This window comes from Tetrahymena thermophila (assembly GCF_000189635.1).
Source record: "Tetrahymena thermophila SB210 genomic scaffold scf_8254522, whole genome shotgun sequence".
Classification (NCBI taxonomy): domain Eukaryota; phylum Ciliophora; class Oligohymenophorea; order Hymenostomatida; family Tetrahymenidae; genus Tetrahymena; species Tetrahymena thermophila.
The window spans coordinates 1-19776 of record NW_002476297.1 but is presented as its reverse complement, the minus strand read 5'-3'; the positions used below and the strand labels follow the sequence as shown (position 1 = coordinate 19776).

Below are 19776 nucleotides of genomic sequence, written 5' to 3'. Positions count from 1 at the left end.
ATTTATCTAAAGTGAACTTTTGATTAACAAAAGATTTCAATTTTGATATCATAATTTTTATTACGTGCTTTAGGGAGTATATTGTATTATAATATCACTATTTGAAGTACAACTATTCCCTGTTAAGTAATTTCCACTGAATAACGGAAATTTCATTAAATTTAAGCAATTCATGTTTGAGAAATATTGTTTTATGCTGTCTATATCAGATTGAATAAAACTGCTTCTCTAATTAATTATGCAATAGCTAACTTAAATTTATAAAAAATGATTTAATAATCAAGCAATAACTCAAGAAAAGTTTACATTTAGGATTAAAAAGTCCATAATTCACATTTCCTTGGGTGCAATCTCTATATTAATCTGCATATAAGTATTTTAAGACTGTTTAATTATAAAAAGAAATTATTTCTTTTTTATTTAATTTATTAATCTAAAATTCTACTTTATAAAATAACCAAGAGAAATGTTCTGATTTTCTAAATTTTCATTGTTAATTTAGTTTATTTTTAGGATATTTAGATTATTAATTGTTTATGATTAATTAAACATTATAAGATAAATTGATCCCTTATGCCTTTTATAAGTAAGTTATACTAATATTAATTGATTATCATAAAAATAAAAAATAAATTAATACCATTTGAATTTATATTAAATTAGACTCTAATTTTAACTTCATAAACCCCTCTGAAACTGTTTTCAGATGCGAAAATCTTAAAAATAACAATTTTATTCAATGCAATACTTATTAAAAAGGTAGGAGATTTAAAATTTGCTGTAAATGATTATAAGCGATCTATCTGTCAAAAAGCGGGCTTAAAGCCACTCACTATTTTCTTTTAGTTACAGATTATTTTAATTGAAATTAAGACTGTAACAGACTGTTTTTACCCAAATCAAAATCAAAGCTCATACAGTTCTTATATCCAAACCTAAATCAATAAAAAAAAACAAATTAACTTAATTAATTATTAAGATCATCACATACCATTTATCTTGTGGAATTTCTGCATACTTACTTTTAAACTATAAATTACAAATAAAACCATTTCAAAAATATTTTATTTAAATTAAGGGTTCTGGTGATCATAAAATAACTATTTGAAAAACCTTTTCAAAAATCTAAAAATTGTTATAAAAAAGAAAATATATAAATAAAAATCCTAGATTATTTGCTTCAGCATCTTATAATTCATAGAATCTGTATCTTATATTTTAATTAATTAATTTTCGTGAAACATTCTATCTATCTATTATTATTAAAAAATAATTTGATATTTACAGATAATAATCAATTAATCTGATTATTTCTTAAAACTCATTCCAGCCTTTAATTTTTGAAAAATAAAGTAGTAGGTTGGTTAGGCAGCTATTACATAACAAATAAATTAATAAATAAATTTATAAAAATGTTTTCCATCAATTTTTAAATATTTCTTATTATTAAAATAGTTTTATAAACAAGCAGGTCCAATATAATTATTAGCCATGTAGGAAATTTAATTCTAGTTTTTCTTATTTATAATAAATAAATTTTTGTGCAGCATTATATTATTAGTAATAAGGATTAGATGGTTATTGATAGTAATCAATTAATCTGATAATTTTTGATTTTTGAAAAGTAAAGTAGGAGAGCTATTAAAAACTAAAGATTACATTCATTTAAATTTTTTTGTCAATTTTTAAAATATATTTTTTTTAATTCTTTAAAAAAATCATCTATTAAAATTATTTAATTAATTATTTAAAATATTTCATTTACTCTCTCTTTGTCTTTGTTATTTTAATTATCATTTTTAACTTAAAGATACAAGTAGAAAGCTTATTTACATTTAAAAAATATTCTTTGTTATTAAGTCTAATCAATAATTAACAAAAATGGAGGTCAAAAAAGTAAATATATAACTAACTAACTATCTAACTAATAACAATAGAGATATTTTAAAAATTTCATAAATCTATTTAAAACTGAAATAAAAATAAATTTTATCTTTAAATTTGTAAAACTCTTTTTTAAAGACAATACAATACAAACACTTACTTGTAACTTGCAAATAAATGCAATAAAAAATCCAATTCTTCACATGAATAAATATTAAAAAATTATGCTTAAGGCTTTATTTCCATCCCATTCTCAACAATAATCCTCCATTTGCATGCATGCATTACCTTCAGGAAAGTTTCGAAAAATGGAGCCAAATGGTTTTAGCTATTTTTATACGAGTGGATTTTAAATAATTGATTATGTTTTTCTAATCATAAAGCAAAATTGAATGAAACTTAGACCCAATCAAGAATTAGAGATAAATAGATAGATAGAATCAATATTCATAATTAAGAAAATCAAAAATTATCTTACTATTTATTCGATGAAAATTAATTAATTAATATTTCAATTTGGTTCTAAATTAAGGATCCACTCTACTATTTCATCTTAAGTGATATTTACATTCTAATAAACAAAAACTACCCTATTTCTTAATAAATTCTATCGACTGAGTAGCTGAGGGATGGATCCCTAAAATTTTGTTTAAATTTCTCAAAACCTCTGTTTTTCCACCTTAATACAAGGGCAAGGAAATAGATAATATGGTGATACATAAACCAATTTTTAACTTGTTAAATAAAATAAAATACAATTTAGACATTTTAATTGTTTTCTATGTAAAACTTTATTATCTTATAAATGGCTTTTATAAGACATATTTGAATTCTAGATCTATTGAAAAATATATATTTGTTTTATTATTATCATAAGTTATTACTAATAATTAATTTTTGATGGATTTACTTAATTCAAGTGTTCATTCATTCATTTTGGGTAACTCGCTATTTTTTAATTAGGCAGCGGCTAAATGATCATAAATAATATTTAGTTAATCTAATTGTTAGGGATTCTTTATGCGTTTTCTATGAACAAAATATCCTACTTATTCTTAATTCAAGCAGTAGCTATTACATAACTAATTAATTAATTAATTAATTAATTAATTAATTAACTATCCATTTATTTTCATCTCATCTATTAATTATTTATCTTACTTAATAATGTTAAAGCTAAAATTAAGAATATCAAATATTATATTTTAAAATGATGAAATATATTTTTTTATTTTGAAGTATTTATCTATCTATATATTATTATTTTATCAAAAATAAAAGAAAATTATTTTTTAAAATTACAGGATCAAAAAAAGGATGATTTAATTAATTAAAATCTTATGAATGCTTAATAAAAGTTTGAAAGTAAATAATGTTACAAAAGTTAATTAGAAATTTTTTAACCCCTTTTTAATACAATCTATTCTTTATTAATTTATTTTTAAACTTAAAAATAATTTTACATAAATTCTATAAAATAAATAGATTAATTATTTTAATAATTTTATTTTGCTTTTTATCAAAAAATATTTATTTTATAATTTTTTAATATAATTATGAAATTTAAGAAATTATATTTATTTTTAATTTATAATAGATTTTTATTTTATAATATTACATGCTTAATTTTTTTAAAAGAAAATATTAATTTTTTAACCTTCAAGAATGTCAAAAAAAAAAAAATTACATATTATAGAAGAGTTTCTTAACATATAAACTGATGAACATATTGATAATCTACATCAATAATATTCTTATATTGAAGACCTACATAATTTTATTCTAAAAATACTTAAAAGGAATTAAATTATATTCAGAATAAAATTTAAACCATTAGACAGACACTTTCGAACTTAGAAAAAGCCTACTTCTAATTTCTTTTCAATATTGATCAAAATATATATTTCTTTAAATAAATGTTAAAATAAAACTAAGAAACAAATCTTATTTTTTCATTTGACTACTCTAAAGGTTTTAGAACTAAAAAATTAATTCTTTTCCTCAAAATTTATTTAGTTGAATACTTAATCAATCAATAAGTGTATTCATTCATTTTTTAATTAATTAATTATTTATTTATGAGCATTTTCAGTGTAATATGCTTTTGCTATACTCTAGACCCTCTATAACTTAGAAAAAATAAGGCAACTTCTAATTTCTTTTCAGTCTTGATCAAAATAATTAATTATTTCTAAAATAAAATAAATTAAATATTTCTATTTTTTCATTTTACTTCTCTAATGATTTTAAACCTAAAAAAATTAATTCATTTCTGCAAAATTAATTTATTTATTTAGTTGAAATACATAATTAATTTATTCATTAATTTTGTAATTAATTATTTGTTTATGAGCATTTTCAGTTTACTTTTTTTGCTTTATGATTAGACTAGCTTAAGCTTAGAAAAAGCCTATTTCTTATTTATTTCCAGTGTTGATCAAAATTTTTATTTCTGCAAATAAATGTTAAAATATAATAAAAAACTATTTCTATTTTTTCATTTTACTTCTCAAAAAATTTTACACCTAAAAAAATTAATTCTTTCCACAAAATTTATTTTGTTGAATAGATAATCAATTTGTTAATTAATTTTTATGTTTAATAATTTTGTAATTAATTAAAAATAATTTATGAGCGAGCATTTTATTGTAGTTATTTTACTTTTTGATGAAGACTAGATTAATTTATTTATTTATTTATTTGTTAATTCCTTCATTAATTTAAAATTAATATTCTTAATAATTTTTTATTTAATAAAAATAATTTCTTAATTAGACCTAATAATTATTATAAAAAAGGCATTCAAAAATAATTTAACTTTATGGAATAAAATATATTTATTATAAAAACATAAAATGTACCCATAGAGAAGTGATTTATTTATTTATTTTTATTTGATTAGCTTTTGGATTAAATTAAAATAAAGTTTGTTTGGTATTACTAGATACTAATTATATTTTTGTCAATTTTTCATTTAAATTTATTATTTTAATCTTTCCTCATGGTTTTCAATCAAAGAGAGCTATAACATTTCATTATTTTTCATCTTTATAAATTTTTTAATGATGAATATTTGTTTATTTTTAGTATGCTAAAAAGAGTTCAGTAATAATTCTTCCTAACCTATTTTTTTCCTCAAGGATTATAAATTTTGTTTTTAAGGTAATGTGTTATTATGGTATAATTGGCTTGCTATAATTATCCTTAAGGTTTTCTAAGTATCAATCAATTAATCTTAAATTTGATTCTACTTTAATATTTAAATTTACTTACAATATAATCAATGAATAAAAAGCAATTTTTGTGATTAGATAATTTTCTGAATAGAAAAAGGAAAAGAGAAAGAAAGAAATCCTAATTTTTTTCTTAATTTATATTATTTAAAAGAATAATTAATTAATAAATTTTAACTAAACCGTCTTTTCTATTATCAAGCTAACTAAATATGCTTTTGATTACAATTTATAAAAAAAATATTTTTTATATGCCATACATATATTTTGCTTCCCTTATATTATAGAGTTTTGTCTTCAGATTTAGCCAAAAATTAAGAAGTTTTTTTACTTTTTTTAAAATTAAAATTATTAAATTATTCGGTATTCGGCCGAATCAAAAAAAGTCTTATTCGGTCGATCACTAATAAATAATAATACTAAAAATTTCATAATAATAACAAAACAAATAAACTGTTTTTACCAAAGATCAAGTGACAAAATTGAGAGATTAGTACAATTTGCTAAAGCAGAACCTAAGATTGATACACATATTGAACCTATTTAATTTTTACTATTTAAATATTGATGAAAAAATAAATAATTAATTAATTAATTAATTAGTTATTTAGAAGGAAAAAATGAAGAAAAAATATGAAATAATATAAAAATGAATTAATAATTAATAAAAATAAATAAATGTTTGTTGAAAATAAAAAAATGAATTAAATTAAGAAAGATAGAAGAAGAAAAAACACAAGTACAGTCAAAAAAATATAGAAAAGTAAATCAAATAAAAATCTAATAAACAAATTAAAAGAATTATCTTGTTTTTATTCATTTTTATAATTAAAAATTCCAAAAACAAATAAAATGTTTTTACCTAAGTCCAATTATCAAATTTGTTTGAGAGATTAGTGCAATTTATTAAAGTAAAACCTAAAAATGATGCACTTTCTTCATCAATTTAATTGTAACTTTTTAAATATTGAAGAAAAAATATAAAATTAATTAGTTGTTTAGAAGGAAAAAATAAAGAAAAAATATAAAAATGAATTAATAATTAATAAAAGTAAATTTTGGTTGAAAATAAAAAAAATGAATTAAATTTTGAAAGATAGAAGAAAAAAAGAGCAAGTCCAATAAATAAAAAAGAAAAAGAAAAGTAAATCAAATAAAATGCTAGCTAATAAACAAATAAATTAAAAGAGTTATCTTGTTTTCAATTCATTTATTTTTATAACAAATAATATCACAATCCAAAACAAATAAACTGTTTTTATCATATAAAAGTAAGTTTTAGAAGGAAAATAACAAATATAAATATCAAATAATAAAAAATGGATAATTCATTTAAAAAATTTAGATTGAAATAAAAATAACTAAAATATTTGTATAAATAAAATGAATGAATATAAGGGATAATATCTATTATAAAAATAATATTTTAAATAAACTGAAAATTATATATATATATAGTAAATAAAATAATAATAATAATATTTATAAATTAAATAGATCTCAGATTAATATGGAGAACCTAATGAGATTAAAGTGAAGACATTAAAAACTTTTAATATTAGTAAATATAAATTTAAAAGATATTGATAAAAAAATAAATAATAACTTCTTCTAATTTTTCGTAATATTTAACCTATTATATCATTTATTTTTTTTCTAAAATATTGAAAAGCAATTTATGGTAATTTAATTAATTAACTAATTATAAGTTGATAAAAAGGACAAATAGATTATTTAAATATATAAATTTGTTTTTAGTATGAGAAATCACAAAAAAGATTGTGTAACAAACAATAATCGTTAAATCTTAATATTTCTATTTAAAATGTTTACTTAAAAATAAAGCAGGAACTAGATATAGGATATTAAGAATAATGAATGAGAAAGAGAACTCACTAGAATAAAATAAATTTTTGAGTAATTAGATTAATTACTTTTTTGAATTTTATGTCTTTGTAAGAGTTATAATTAATTATTTTTTAATTTTACCAATTCAAAAATATATGAGAGTAAATAAATCTAATTACACAAATAAATACACAAAAACTCATCAAAAAAATTTATTGATTTTAACAAGTTCACATTTTCAATATCCATCCTTTATATTTTATCTAAATTCTCCTTTTTATACATAATTATAATAACACCAAATATTTAGCTTTCTTTAATATTATATTACTAATCCTGTAATTAATTAAAATATCACGTGTTTTTAGGTATGTTGATATTTCATTTAATTTTTATGATTTTAAGCTAATTTTGCTCTTTCTATTTTTAAATTTTTTTTATCAACCTGTTTTTATTAAATTTTGAAAAATTTTTTTAAGAGATTATTTGATGCCTTTTCTCAAATTTAATGAATTATTTGAGAAAATTAAAAAAAATTTAAAGTTTTCTTAATTTTTAGAGAAATTACAGTGTTTATTTTAAATAAAAAATTGAATACTTAGCATTTTCATTAGTTTTTATCTAAAAAAATAGTAGGAAGGAATCGATTTTAATTGCTAAAAACAAAGTACAAACTGAAACTGATGATATTTAAAACTTTACAGAAATTATTTTATTTAAACTGGATCAAAATAAACTAAATTCTAAAAAATTAATATAATTTTAAAACAAGTAATTTTAAAAGGTGATCGATCTTCTTTCTTTAAGTGAAAAACAAAAAATATAAAAATATAAAGTTGACTCAAGCATCAATATTAAGTATTATTTATTTTAAATCAAATAAATTATACAGTTTACCAAAAATACTTTTGGATTCATTGCTGCATTTAATGTATTTTTGAATCAGCAAGATCATACAAAATGACTTTATTAACTCTATGAATACCATTTCTGTTAGAAAAGATATTATAAATAGGATTATAAATTAATTTGACTCGCTTGGAGTCTTGCCACTAGATACCGCTAATATGACATAGTAATAAACTAGGCTTATTCCTATTTACAAAATTAGAGAAACAGTTTTACCTATTGAACCCTTTTTGAAAGTAAATATAATTCCTAAAAAAGCAATCTTCATTAATGAACTGTTTATTATGGCTATTATTACCTACTAAATGAGCATATTATAACCTTAGAATAATATTGAAATAACTAATGTATGTATTGTTTTTAAGTAAAGCAGAGTGAATCTTAATGGTCTTTAAAGGATATCGTCAAAAATGTAAAATATACTAAAGAATTAATGAAAAATTGCTACCTTTTTCGCTTTAGGAAGTTACAAATAAACATTTATTTTTTAGATTTCTTATTCATCTTAAACCTATTTTATTTAGGTTTATGAACTTGTTTGAGTTTTTATTTTTTCAACACTTCTAGAGCTTGATTATTATTTTATTATTTGCAATTAGTTAGATTCAGCCTTCTCTTCATTCATTTCAATATTTTGTTATTAACATATTTTTAAGTTTCTTTGGGTTTGTTATGTTTATAAATTGAGGAATTTTTATCTTTTTTTTTTTCTATTAAATTAATTATCTATTTTTTAATCGGGAGGTGATAAAATCTATTGATTTTACTAAATTTCTGGTTAGACATTTTCGTTACTCTTAAACTGATGAGTAAAAGGAGAGTGCTGGAATACATCGTCATTTATCATTTAAGTATTTTCACAAATATTTTAATTATTATCATCAATAAATTACTATTGTTAATTCAACACTTATTATTATTAATTTTACAATTAGTTATTTAATTCTTGAATATGAACTTTTTAGTATCTTATATTTACTGATTATTTATCTAAGAATTTTCCAATGATAAATAAGATAATTTGAATAATTGTGAAACTTATCAATAGCCAAAATACTATATACATATAAAAGTTCTCAAAGCTTGCTATATTTAACAGCCCTTATTCTCCAAATGCTGTCTACAAATTTTTATTTTTTAAGAGCATATCATCAATATCTTCAATGATGGTTGTTGGTTTTTAAGATGCACAGCTGCACAAGTAGCGATTTTATGTAATTTTAGTCATACCACAATTTTATTTGCTCCAAGAAAGATTATTTTATTAAAGGCATGTCATATTATATAACTTACTAGTATTTGTATTATTAAATTAGTAAAAAATAGTAGACTGATTTAAGATTGTTTAAGAAGATGAATTATAAATCTATGGTGATATTACTTCATTCTTAGAGTAAGTGAAGTTTTAACTAATATTTTTGAATTGCTATGTGTATGCCTAAAAATCTGAAGTATTTTCATAAATATTTTACTTATAATTATTTCTTGAAATACTAAATATGCTTGTTTAATTTTCAGAATTGTAATCATCAGTACTTACAACATATTTGAATAGATTTTTCTATGTTATTTTATCTGACAAAAGAGTGGACAAGTCACCATTTAGAATAATTTGTCCTTAGTTTGGTAAGCTAATATTATTAAGCAGATTTCCAATCTAACTTGATATTTTATCATATGACTAAAAATCTTCGTATGAGTTATTACTATTCAAACTAACGCTTGAGTTTAAAATTTTAAAGGAGTCTACCATATTTTAAATTTAAATGTCGTTATTTTGTTGTAAATGACTCAGATTACTATTTTGTATGCTTGAATTAGTATTTTGGAGTATTGTTTACAGTTAATCAAATATTTTATTTTTCTATGAGGCAACATTGTTTTATTAAGATGAGCTAAAGATAAGCTATGATAACTAAGCAGTAACTTTATTCGCAAATGTAGATAAAAGGGAGAATTTAGGTATTTAGAGAGACAATTGCTATATATTTTAAATCAGTAGAGTTTCTAAATCATTCATTTGCTATGAAAATTAATTGTTTTTACTGATGTCTTCTGCTATAATGCTTAAAGTCACTAATTAGTTAGTGATTTATATATTTGAGCTCTATAAAACTTACAAAGTCTGTTGATTTACCAGTTTATAATATTCGTCAGCTGATTTATTCTAAGCTTGAACCTATATTGTAGAAGAGGTATTATAAACTCCGAGGTAAGAATCCATAACCTGTACCATAAAAACTAGATTTCCTTAAGGTAGGACTGTTTAAATTGAGTTATTTATAGTCTAATCTTATATCTATCTTCTTAAAATATTCCAAGGTGAAATTAATTCTTGATTGGCATCATCTGCATTATTGTAATAGAAAAACTAGTAAGTTAGAGGAAGATCTTCATCTGTACAACTCAATAATTAAATCTAAAAGATAGTTTCAAGTGCTATTCCTTGTAAGGGATTTATACTTAAAACGCAATTCTGTGGAGGAATATTAATTTAAATACTAATTGTAGACAAGCTTGGCATAACATATAATGGATTATACACAGAAAATCTTATTTAAAGTGTGGGCTTTGAGGGATCTATATTTTAAAAATAGTTCCATATTCTGAATCTAATTTGGAAATAGTCAAATTTGATTGCTGCAACTGGATTATTATCATATAATATAGCTCCTGCATAAGACAAGTAATCTGATGAAACATTCTCACCATAATTTATTTAAAAATTAAGATCATCATTCAAATTAATTTTTCGGTTAATGTGTATTGCAGTTATAAGATTTAGTGGAGGAATATCTAATTCTGTCAATATACAGGTAGTAGTGAAATTTGATTACCTTGAATCTTTTTATCCAAAAACTGTAAACTAAATTATAGTGTATGGCTAAAAGGTTTTAGCAGGAAACGTAATACTACTGGACCCTTGTTGCAATTAAATCTACTTATTCTAGTAATCATAGCAGATATGGTCATTAGAGGATAGGCTATTACACTTCCAATTAAAGTTGATATTTGAAGCTTAATTTGGATCTTGAATTTCATAATCTCTCGAATCTGTATTTAAGACCATTTTATTTTAATAGCCTAAATTAAGACTTGAGCCTCCAATAATTTGCAAATACAAATCTGTAATTTAAATATTAACAGATATATTTTAGATGGCAACAATATTACTATCTGAACTCAAATTCAAAATCAACTATTATTTTTAAAAATATGTAGTTAAATATAAATAATTTAATTTTAATAATATTTTAGTAGATTGAAGAGTAATATTTTAAATTTGAAAATGAAAATCTTTGTTTTTATGAATAATTTAGGAGGTATTTTTAATATAAAAATGTACACTCATATTAAAGGTTTAGTTAGATGCTAAGGAGAAAGGGAGAATATCATATTGAAAGCTTGATTAATTGTATTGACTTAGGCTTTACTTTTAAAGCTGGTTAGAAACGAGTTGTAAATCAACAGGCTCATTAAAAATAGTTATTTGACCTAGATCGCATATCTCTATGTAAAACTAAAAGTAGAAAGTTAAGCTCATAGATCTATTTATTTATTATTTTAAGAATAATTTATAAAAATATTTCATTATAAATTAAAATTAACCTATAAATTGGTGGATACAAAGATTGCTAATAGTTGATTCTTATAAATTTTTATTTTTGATAAATAACAGTGAATGTTTAAGTACCAGTTTAGTTAGCTTTAAGTAAATAACTAAATTATATTGTTATATTAATATTTGGAGGTAGGAATTTAGGGTCTATAATTAAACTAGTGTTTTTGTTTTAGCTTGCTTTAAATAATATTTCTTTTATATTTTCTTACTATTCGTTGCTTATCGAGCCTAAAATTTGATTTAAAGTCCAATTTAGACTCATAAATTTTCTTCCTGCATCGTTTTGAATACTATAAAGAGTTATATTTATAGGATTACAGCTGTTTTCTATGTGATTATAGCTAAATTAAAGTTAAGGAATTCCAGGGTAATCTTAGAAAGTAATGTTTCTATAAAATGTGTTAATGAACGTGCCCGTATAATCTATAAACTGAAGCTTATTTGGCAAAAAATTAATTGAGTTATTCTCCATGATTGTTGATGAGTCACCTATTTATTAAAATAAAATAAAATTTAGAATAAAATATTTTAAAAATCAAAGTATGTATTTATAAATTTAATGAGTTGAATTATTGAATATTTAATAAAATTAAGTTACTTAAATTAACCAAAATTTTATTCTTATTGATTTCGCATTAAGAATCTAACCCAATAAGGCCTAATGTTGTTTAATCAAATATTTGTGAGCACAAAGACTAAGGTGTATTTGATGTGATATTCATCAAAGGAGATCCGAAATCAATACTAAGCTATGGAGATGTAGCATTTAATTTTGCATCAATAACAGCAATATTTTCATAGCTGCATTAATAAAATATATTCCTTTAATCATTTTAGTTTTTGCAAATGCATCTTTTACTTGAAACATCTATTTATCTTGTTTCATTATAGCAAGTCTGACATTATTCATTTTAAATTTATGACTAATCACATTGTTTACAGTTGGCGTAGCAGGGATTGCATTATAGACTCCAATAATTTTAGCATTAATCGCATGTAAGAGTAGTAAAATTACTTTAAAACCCATTTGGACAAAGGTTAACACAATTTTTGTTGTAGAGAAAGCTATTAGGATAACAACTTAAACAATTATTTGAGTTATTTCCATCACAACTTGCACAAGTATTATCACATGCCTAACATTGCTATAATACCTCATTTGGAAATTAATTTAGATTACAAGATTTTACACACTGTTTTGTAGCTTACTAATAGTATAACCCAGAGATACACGATAAACAATTATTCTAACTTGGACCATCACAAGTTTTACAGGTTGCATCACAGATACATGATTTTGTGGCTTAATTATAATACAGCCCAAGACTACAAGATAAGCAATTATTTGGATTTGGGCCATCACAAGTTTTACAGGTTGGATCACAAATACATTATTTAGTGTCTTAATTATAATACAGCCCAATATTACAAGATAAACAATTGTTTGGATTTGGGCCATCACAAGTTTTACAGGTTGGATCACAAATCATACATTATTTAGTGGCCTAATTATAATACAACCCAATATTACAAGATAAACAATTGTTTGGATTTGGGCCATCACAAGTTTTACAGGTTGGATCACAAATCATACATTATTTAGTAGCTTAATTATAATACAGCCCAGTATTACAAGATAAACAATTGTTTGGGTTTGGACCATTACAAGTTTAACAGGATGGATCACATGTTTGGCACTAGTTTATATTTTGCTGATAATAATACCCAGAAAAACATTGTAAGCAAATTTAATTATTATCACACTATTAACAGTTTATTTGGCACTATATTATGTTAAATAAATATTTTAAAGTGAGAATTCAAATTTAAAAAATTTAAAGAAAAGTTTTTTTTTGTCTTATTTAATTTGTATTTTATAATTTTAATTAAGGCTAGATAGATCTAATTAAAATTTTTGCTAAATTTATTGATCCGAAAAGAGAATGTATGATTCGGAGTATTTTAAGGCTAATAGGTGTAAAAAACCTTTCACGCCAAATTTTTCCGCTCTCCAAGCATTTCGCCTGGAGGGCTTCATTTTAAGACTTTTTTAAAAACACTTTTAACAAATTTTTATTAAATAAATTTATTCGGACTTTTTCAATAAATGTCTATTAGGTCTAGCCTTAATTTCAATTAAATAATATTATAATATTTAAATGAATCAAGAATATAATATGCTTCTCTCTATTAACAAATTTAATAATTAAATTTACCAATTATACATAGAGACCGATATAGTAAAAATAAATTTGATATTGTTTCCCAATATTATTATTATTATTAAATGGTGTTAATTTAATTGTTAAGCTATCTATATTTTATTATTACTTAAGGATATATTAATAATTATAAGAATATTTCAAATCTAAACCTAATTAGATATATCCAACTTAACTTTGATAAAATAATTTATTTATTTCAGCTATCGATTATAAATCTTAGTTAGGAGGCATATTCATATAAATAGTATACTCAAAATGATACGAATTTATAATTGTATTCCTATTTATTAAAAAAATATTTTGAAAAAATATTAAAATAACAAATTAAAAGATTAAAAATATTGTGAATTATATTTTTAATTTTAAAAATAAATTAATCTAAAGTTAATTTTTGATCAAGAAAAGATTTAAATATTTTAATCATAATTTTTCATTTGTAAATTATTTTTTTACGGGTTTTAAGGAGTATATTCTATTATTACATCACTATTTGAATTACAATTACTCCCTGATAAGTATTATTGATTGTCAAGTGGAAAAACATTTAAATTTAAGCAATTCATGTCTGAGAAATATTTTTTATAGCTGTCTATGTCAGATTATTATGCAGGCATTACATAATTTATTATGCAATAACTAACTTAAGTTTATAAAAAATGATTTAACAATAAAACAAAAATTCAAAAGAAGTTTACATTGGGGATTTAAACCTGCTTACTTCAATAATTATTGGTCGCAAGTTTAATATTGTATAGCATATAAGTATTTTAAGACTGTTTATTTATTAAAATAAATAAATTCTTTTTTACATAATTTATAAATCAAAAATTTGACTTTGTAAAATAACCAATAGAAATGATCTGATTTTCTAAGTTTTCATTGTTAATCCGATTTATTTGAAGGGTATTTAGATTAATAATTTTTTGCGATTAATTAAATATTATAAGATAAATTGATATCTTAAGTCTTTTTTAAATAAGTTATTATAATATTGGTTGCAAAGCAAGTAAAACATAAATTAATGCCATGTGAATTTATATTACATTATATTTTAATTTTAACTAAATAAACCCTTCTAAAGCTGTTTTTAGACACAAAATTCTTAAAGATAACCATTTAATTGAAAGCTATAGATATTAGAAGGGTTGGAGATTTAAAAGTTGCTCTAAATGATTATAAGTCAATGAAAGCTTTAAGTCCTTCATTATTTTCTTTAATTACAGAGTATTTCTATTTAAATTAAGACTTTCTGCGTGCTTTTAAAAGAGTAAGACACATTCTATCTATCTATTATTATTAAAAAAGAATTTGATGATTACAGATAATAATCAATTAATCTGATTATTTCTTAAAACTTGATCCTGCCTTAATTTTTGAAAAATAAAGCAGTAGCTATTACATAACAAATAAATAAATAAATTCATTTAAATAATTTCCATCCATTTTTAATCATCTTATAAAATAATTTTATAAACTAGCAATTAACCTTTGATCCTATGTATTTATTAGCTACATGTATGTCAAAAAATTTATTTCTAGTTTTTCTTATGGATAATAAATTAATTTTGGTGAAGCATTCTATTATTACTAAGAATAATTAGATTATTTTAGATAGTAATCAACTAATCTGATTATTTTTGAAAACTCAATCCTGCTTTTAATTTTTGTAATGTAAAGCAGAATTTTTAACTAAACTAATGAATACATTCATTTAGATATTTTCCTTGAATTTTTAAAATATAAATGATTTTTAACAATAATCTATTTTTATTAATTAATAAAATTACTAAAATATATCTTTTACTCTTTGTATTTGTTATTTTACTGATATTATTTGATATAAAATCTAGTGAACGATTAATAAAAATGGAGGTAAATAAATAAAGTAAACATATAACTATCTAATAGCAATAAGAGATTGTTAAAAATTAAATAAATCTATTTAAAAACTGAAATAAAAAGAAATGCTATCTATCTTTAAATAAAACAATTTATTTTTTAACATATACATAATGCCTAAAATTTTAGTTTGAAAATAATAACAATTAATCTAATTCATCACATTAATGGAGATTAAAAATTAAATTTTAGGATTTTTTTCATCTCATTCTTAATAATAAAATTCTCGGAGTATTCATTACTATCATGATAGGTTGAAGATTTAAAAATGGAGTTAAATGGTTTTAGTTATTTTTATACATAGGAGAGGATGGATTGTAAATTATTGATTATGCTTTTCTACCTTTAATGCTTGAAATTAAAATAACTTAGACCCAATCAAGAATTAATAAAAATAATCTTACTATTCATTAAATGAAAGTTAATTAATATTTCTATTTAGGTTCTAAACATTAGATCCAATCTACAATTTCATCTTAAGTGATATTTACATTCGAAAAAATTAATACTACCCTATCCTTCGATAATATCAACCAACTGGAACTGAATCGCTGGGGGAGCCATAAATTTTGATAAAAAGCTCAAAATCTTAGTTTTTTCACCTTAATACGAGGGAGGGCGAGAAAATGGATAATATGGTAATAAATACATAATCCAATTATTAACTTGTTAAATAAAAGTTTTAAATAACATTTAGACATTTTTATAGTTTTATATGCAAAATTATATTATCTAATAAACAGTTTTTATAAGACATATTTAAATTTTAGATCTGTTGGCAAATATATACGTGTATGATAATAATCATAAATTAGTATCTAATAATTAATATCTTGTGGATTTAATTAATTAATTCAAACATTCATAAATTTTGGTAAATCACTATTTTATTATTTGGTAACTGCGAAATGATCTTAATTAATATTTAGTTATCAGATTGTTTGGGATTTTTTTGTTTTTGTTTGAACAAAATATCCTGCCAATTTGAATTCAAGCAGTAGGTAGCTATTACATTACTGATAAATTAATTATTCGCTTCTTTTTCATCTGCTCCTTTATTTTATATTTATTACTTAGTATATTAAAGCTAAAATAAAAATGTTAAATAATTTTATTTAAAATTATGAAATATTTTATTTTGAAGCTAAATATCTATTTATCTATTTAAAAACAACTATTTTATCAAAATTAAAAGAAAATTATTTTTAAAATTACACAATCAAAAAATAAATAGGTTGATTTAATTAAAATCCTATGAAGACTTAATAAAAGATTGACAGTAAATAAGGTTACAAAAATTAATTCGAAATCTTTAACTCCTTTTGATAGGCTCTATTTTAACTCATTTTGATACAATCTATTAATTCATTATTAATATAATTTTAAACTTAAAAATAATTTTTTTCATATATAAATTCAAAATAGTTATTTGAAATAGATTTCAATATAATCTAAATCCTCTTCTATTTATTAAGTTTATTAAGGATTTTTATACAGATGTTTCAAATATAACCATAAAAGTTAAAATTAAAAGTAAAACTTGATTTCTCCCTGAGGTTTTATTTAAATCATGGTATCTAATTAATTAATCATGATAAATAAAAAAAGGATAGAAATATGATTGATTGATGGATAATATTTAAGATTAAAATATAACTGGCATATAAAAATTTGGCATTTATATAATTTAATAACATTTAATATAACATTAAAAATTTCAAATTATTTGATAGTTTTTGGAGAAACCAGAGTGTTTGCTTAAGAGGATTTAATTTATTTAAGTAAATTTAATTTTTTTATTTTTTTTAATACTTTATTTAATTACAAAAATATGAATGATATTTATAAATATAAAATCAATAATAAAATCTATCTATTCTATATATTTATATTTTAGGTTAAAAACACTTTTTCGAAATATTAAATAATAAAATATATAATATTATTCAAACATTTTATATTTATTCATCCTTTTTTCACCAGTTATTTATCATTAGAAATGAAAGACTACTAATCTTTTTGATTTACGACACTTGCTTATTACTTTGAATTCTTATGATTTATTCATTGAAAATGAGCTAAAAATTTTAAAATAAATTTGTCTAAATTTTAAATAAATATTAAAATAGAATAAACTTTTAAATTAAAAATTATTCTTTAAATTAATAAATAAATAAAATAAATAATATTAGTGGAATAAAAAAGATAAAAAATTAAAATAAATAAAAGCTATCAAATAAATTCAAAGAGCTTTATTGTTTTTAATTAGTTTTTATAATTAAAAATATCACAATCCAAAACAAATAAACTGTTTTTACCTAAGATAAAGTGTCAAATTTGAGAGATTAATGCAATTTGCTAAACCAGAACCTAAGCCTGATGCACCCAATGCACCAATTTAATTGTTACTTTTTAAATATTGAAGAAAAATATATGATTAAATAATTTATTAGAAGGAAAAAATGAGGAAAAAATATGAAATAATAAGATTAATTAATAATAAAAGCAAAAGTTGAAAATAAAATGATGAGCTAAATTAACAAAGAAAGAACAAAAAAAAGCAAGCTCAATAAAAAGAAAAAGAAAAAAGAGCTTTATTGTTTTTAATTAGTTTTTATAATTAAAAATAACACAATCCAAAACAAATAAACTGTTTTTACTTAAGATCAAGTTTCAAATTTGAGAGATTAATGCAATTTGCTAAACCATAACCTAAGACTGATGCACCCATATCACCAATTCTATTCTAACTTTTTAAATATTGAAGAAAAAATATATGATTAAATAGCTTATTAGAAGGAAAAAATGAGGAAAAAATATGAAATAATAAGATTAATTAATAATAAAAGCAAAAGTAGAAAATAAAATGATGAGCTAAATTAACAAAGAAAGAACAAAAAAAAGCAAGCACAATAAAAAGAAAAAGAAAAAAGAGCTTTATTGTTTTTAATTAGTTTTTATAATTAAAAATAACACAATCCAAAACAAATAAACTGTTTTTACTAAAGGTGAAGTGTCAAATTTGAGAGATTAATGCAATTTGCTAAAGCACAACCTAAGCCTGATACACCTTCATCACCAATGTTATTCCTTCTTTTTAAATATTGAAGAAAAAATATATGATTAAATAGTTTATTAGAAGGAAAAAATGAGGAAAAAATATGAAATAATAAGATTAATTAATAATAAAAGCAAAAGTAGAAAATAAAATGATGAGCTAAATTAACAAAGAAAGAACAAAAAAAAGCAAGCACAATAAAAAGAAAAAGAAAAAAGAGCTTTATTGTTTTTAATTAGTTTTTATAATTAAAAATATCACAATCCAAAACAAATAAACTGTTTTTACTAAAGATCAAGTGTCAAATTTGAGAGATTAATGCAATTTGCTAAACCAGAACCTAAGCCTGATGCACCCATTGCACCAATTTAATTGTTACTTTTTAAATATTAAAGAAAAAATATATGATTAAATAGTTTATTAGAAGGAAAAAATGAGGAAAAAATATGAAATAATAAGATTAATTAATAATAAAAGCAAAAGTAGAAAATAAAATGATGAGCTAAATTAACAAAGAAAGAACAAAAAAAAGCAAGCACAATAAAAAGAAAAAAGAGCTTTATTGTTTTTAATTAGTTTTTATAATTAAAAATATCACAATCCAAAACAAATAAACTGTTTTTACTCAAGGTAAAGTGTCAAATTTGAGAGATTAATGCAATTTGCTAAACCAGAACCTAAGTCTGATGCACCTTCATCACCAATTTTATACCTTCTTTTTAAATATTGAAGAAAAAATATATCATTAAATAGAGTAAGTTACCATACAAATTTACAAAAAGCGAGTTTTATATACCAGTTTTTATATTTTATAAAATTAAAATTTTAAATATTTTTTATGAATTTTTTTCCATCATAGGTTTTCAAAATTTATTTTTTCAAAAAAAAAGATATGTTATGATTTCTAAAAATTAGCTTTATTAATAATTTTATTAAGATATGAATTAAATAGGTATTTCACTCAAGTTAATTTGGAGGAATAAATGAAGAAAAAGATGATAAGATTAATTAATAATTAATAAAATTAACAAAGAATGAAAAAATAAGAAATCATAATAAAAAGAATAAAGAAAACAAATCGAATAAATTAAAAGAACT

General features: G+C 20.9%; 4 protein-coding genes across 4 annotated transcripts; 1 reads left to right on the top strand and 3 right to left on the bottom strand. All coding sequences in view use genetic code 6, as the record gives it.

Moving 5' to 3' along the window:
- Nucleotides 1-48: 48 nt before the first annotated feature.
- Nucleotides 49-617, bottom strand: TTHERM_001346845 (hypothetical protein; the record flags this gene model as incomplete). The annotated part of the gene is made up of 3 exons (XM_012799077.1): nt 49-251; nt 307-384; nt 446-617. 3 exons carry the CDS (start codon nt 615-617, stop codon nt 49-51), a joined length of 453 nt encoding a protein of 150 aa, XP_012654531.1.
- Nucleotides 618-5750: 5133 nt separating this feature from the next.
- Nucleotides 5751-6643, top strand: TTHERM_001346837 (hypothetical protein; the record flags this gene model as incomplete). The annotated part of the gene is made up of 2 exons (XM_012799076.1): nt 5751-5880; nt 6615-6643. 2 exons carry the CDS (start codon nt 5751-5753, stop codon nt 6641-6643), a joined length of 159 nt encoding a protein of 52 aa, XP_012654530.1.
- A 1163-nt stretch (nt 6644-7806) lies between these two features.
- On the bottom strand, nt 7807-13088 carry TTHERM_01346830 (REJ domain protein; the record flags this gene model as incomplete). The annotated part of the gene is made up of 4 exons (XM_001029687.2): nt 7807-11073; nt 11221-11422; nt 11484-11985; nt 12095-13088. 4 exons carry the CDS (start codon nt 13086-13088, stop codon nt 7807-7809), a joined length of 4965 nt encoding a protein of 1654 aa, XP_001029687.2.
- A 4819-nt stretch (nt 13089-17907) lies between these two features.
- TTHERM_001346829 (hypothetical protein) lies at nt 17908-19390 on the bottom strand (the record flags this gene model as incomplete). The annotated part of the gene is made up of 5 exons (XM_012799075.1): nt 17908-18028; nt 18281-18370; nt 18624-18713; nt 18967-19056; nt 19304-19390. Coding segments are annotated over 5 exons (478 nt in total), but the record flags the coding sequence as incomplete, so codon positions are not given.
- Nucleotides 19391-19776: the final 386 nt, after the last annotated feature.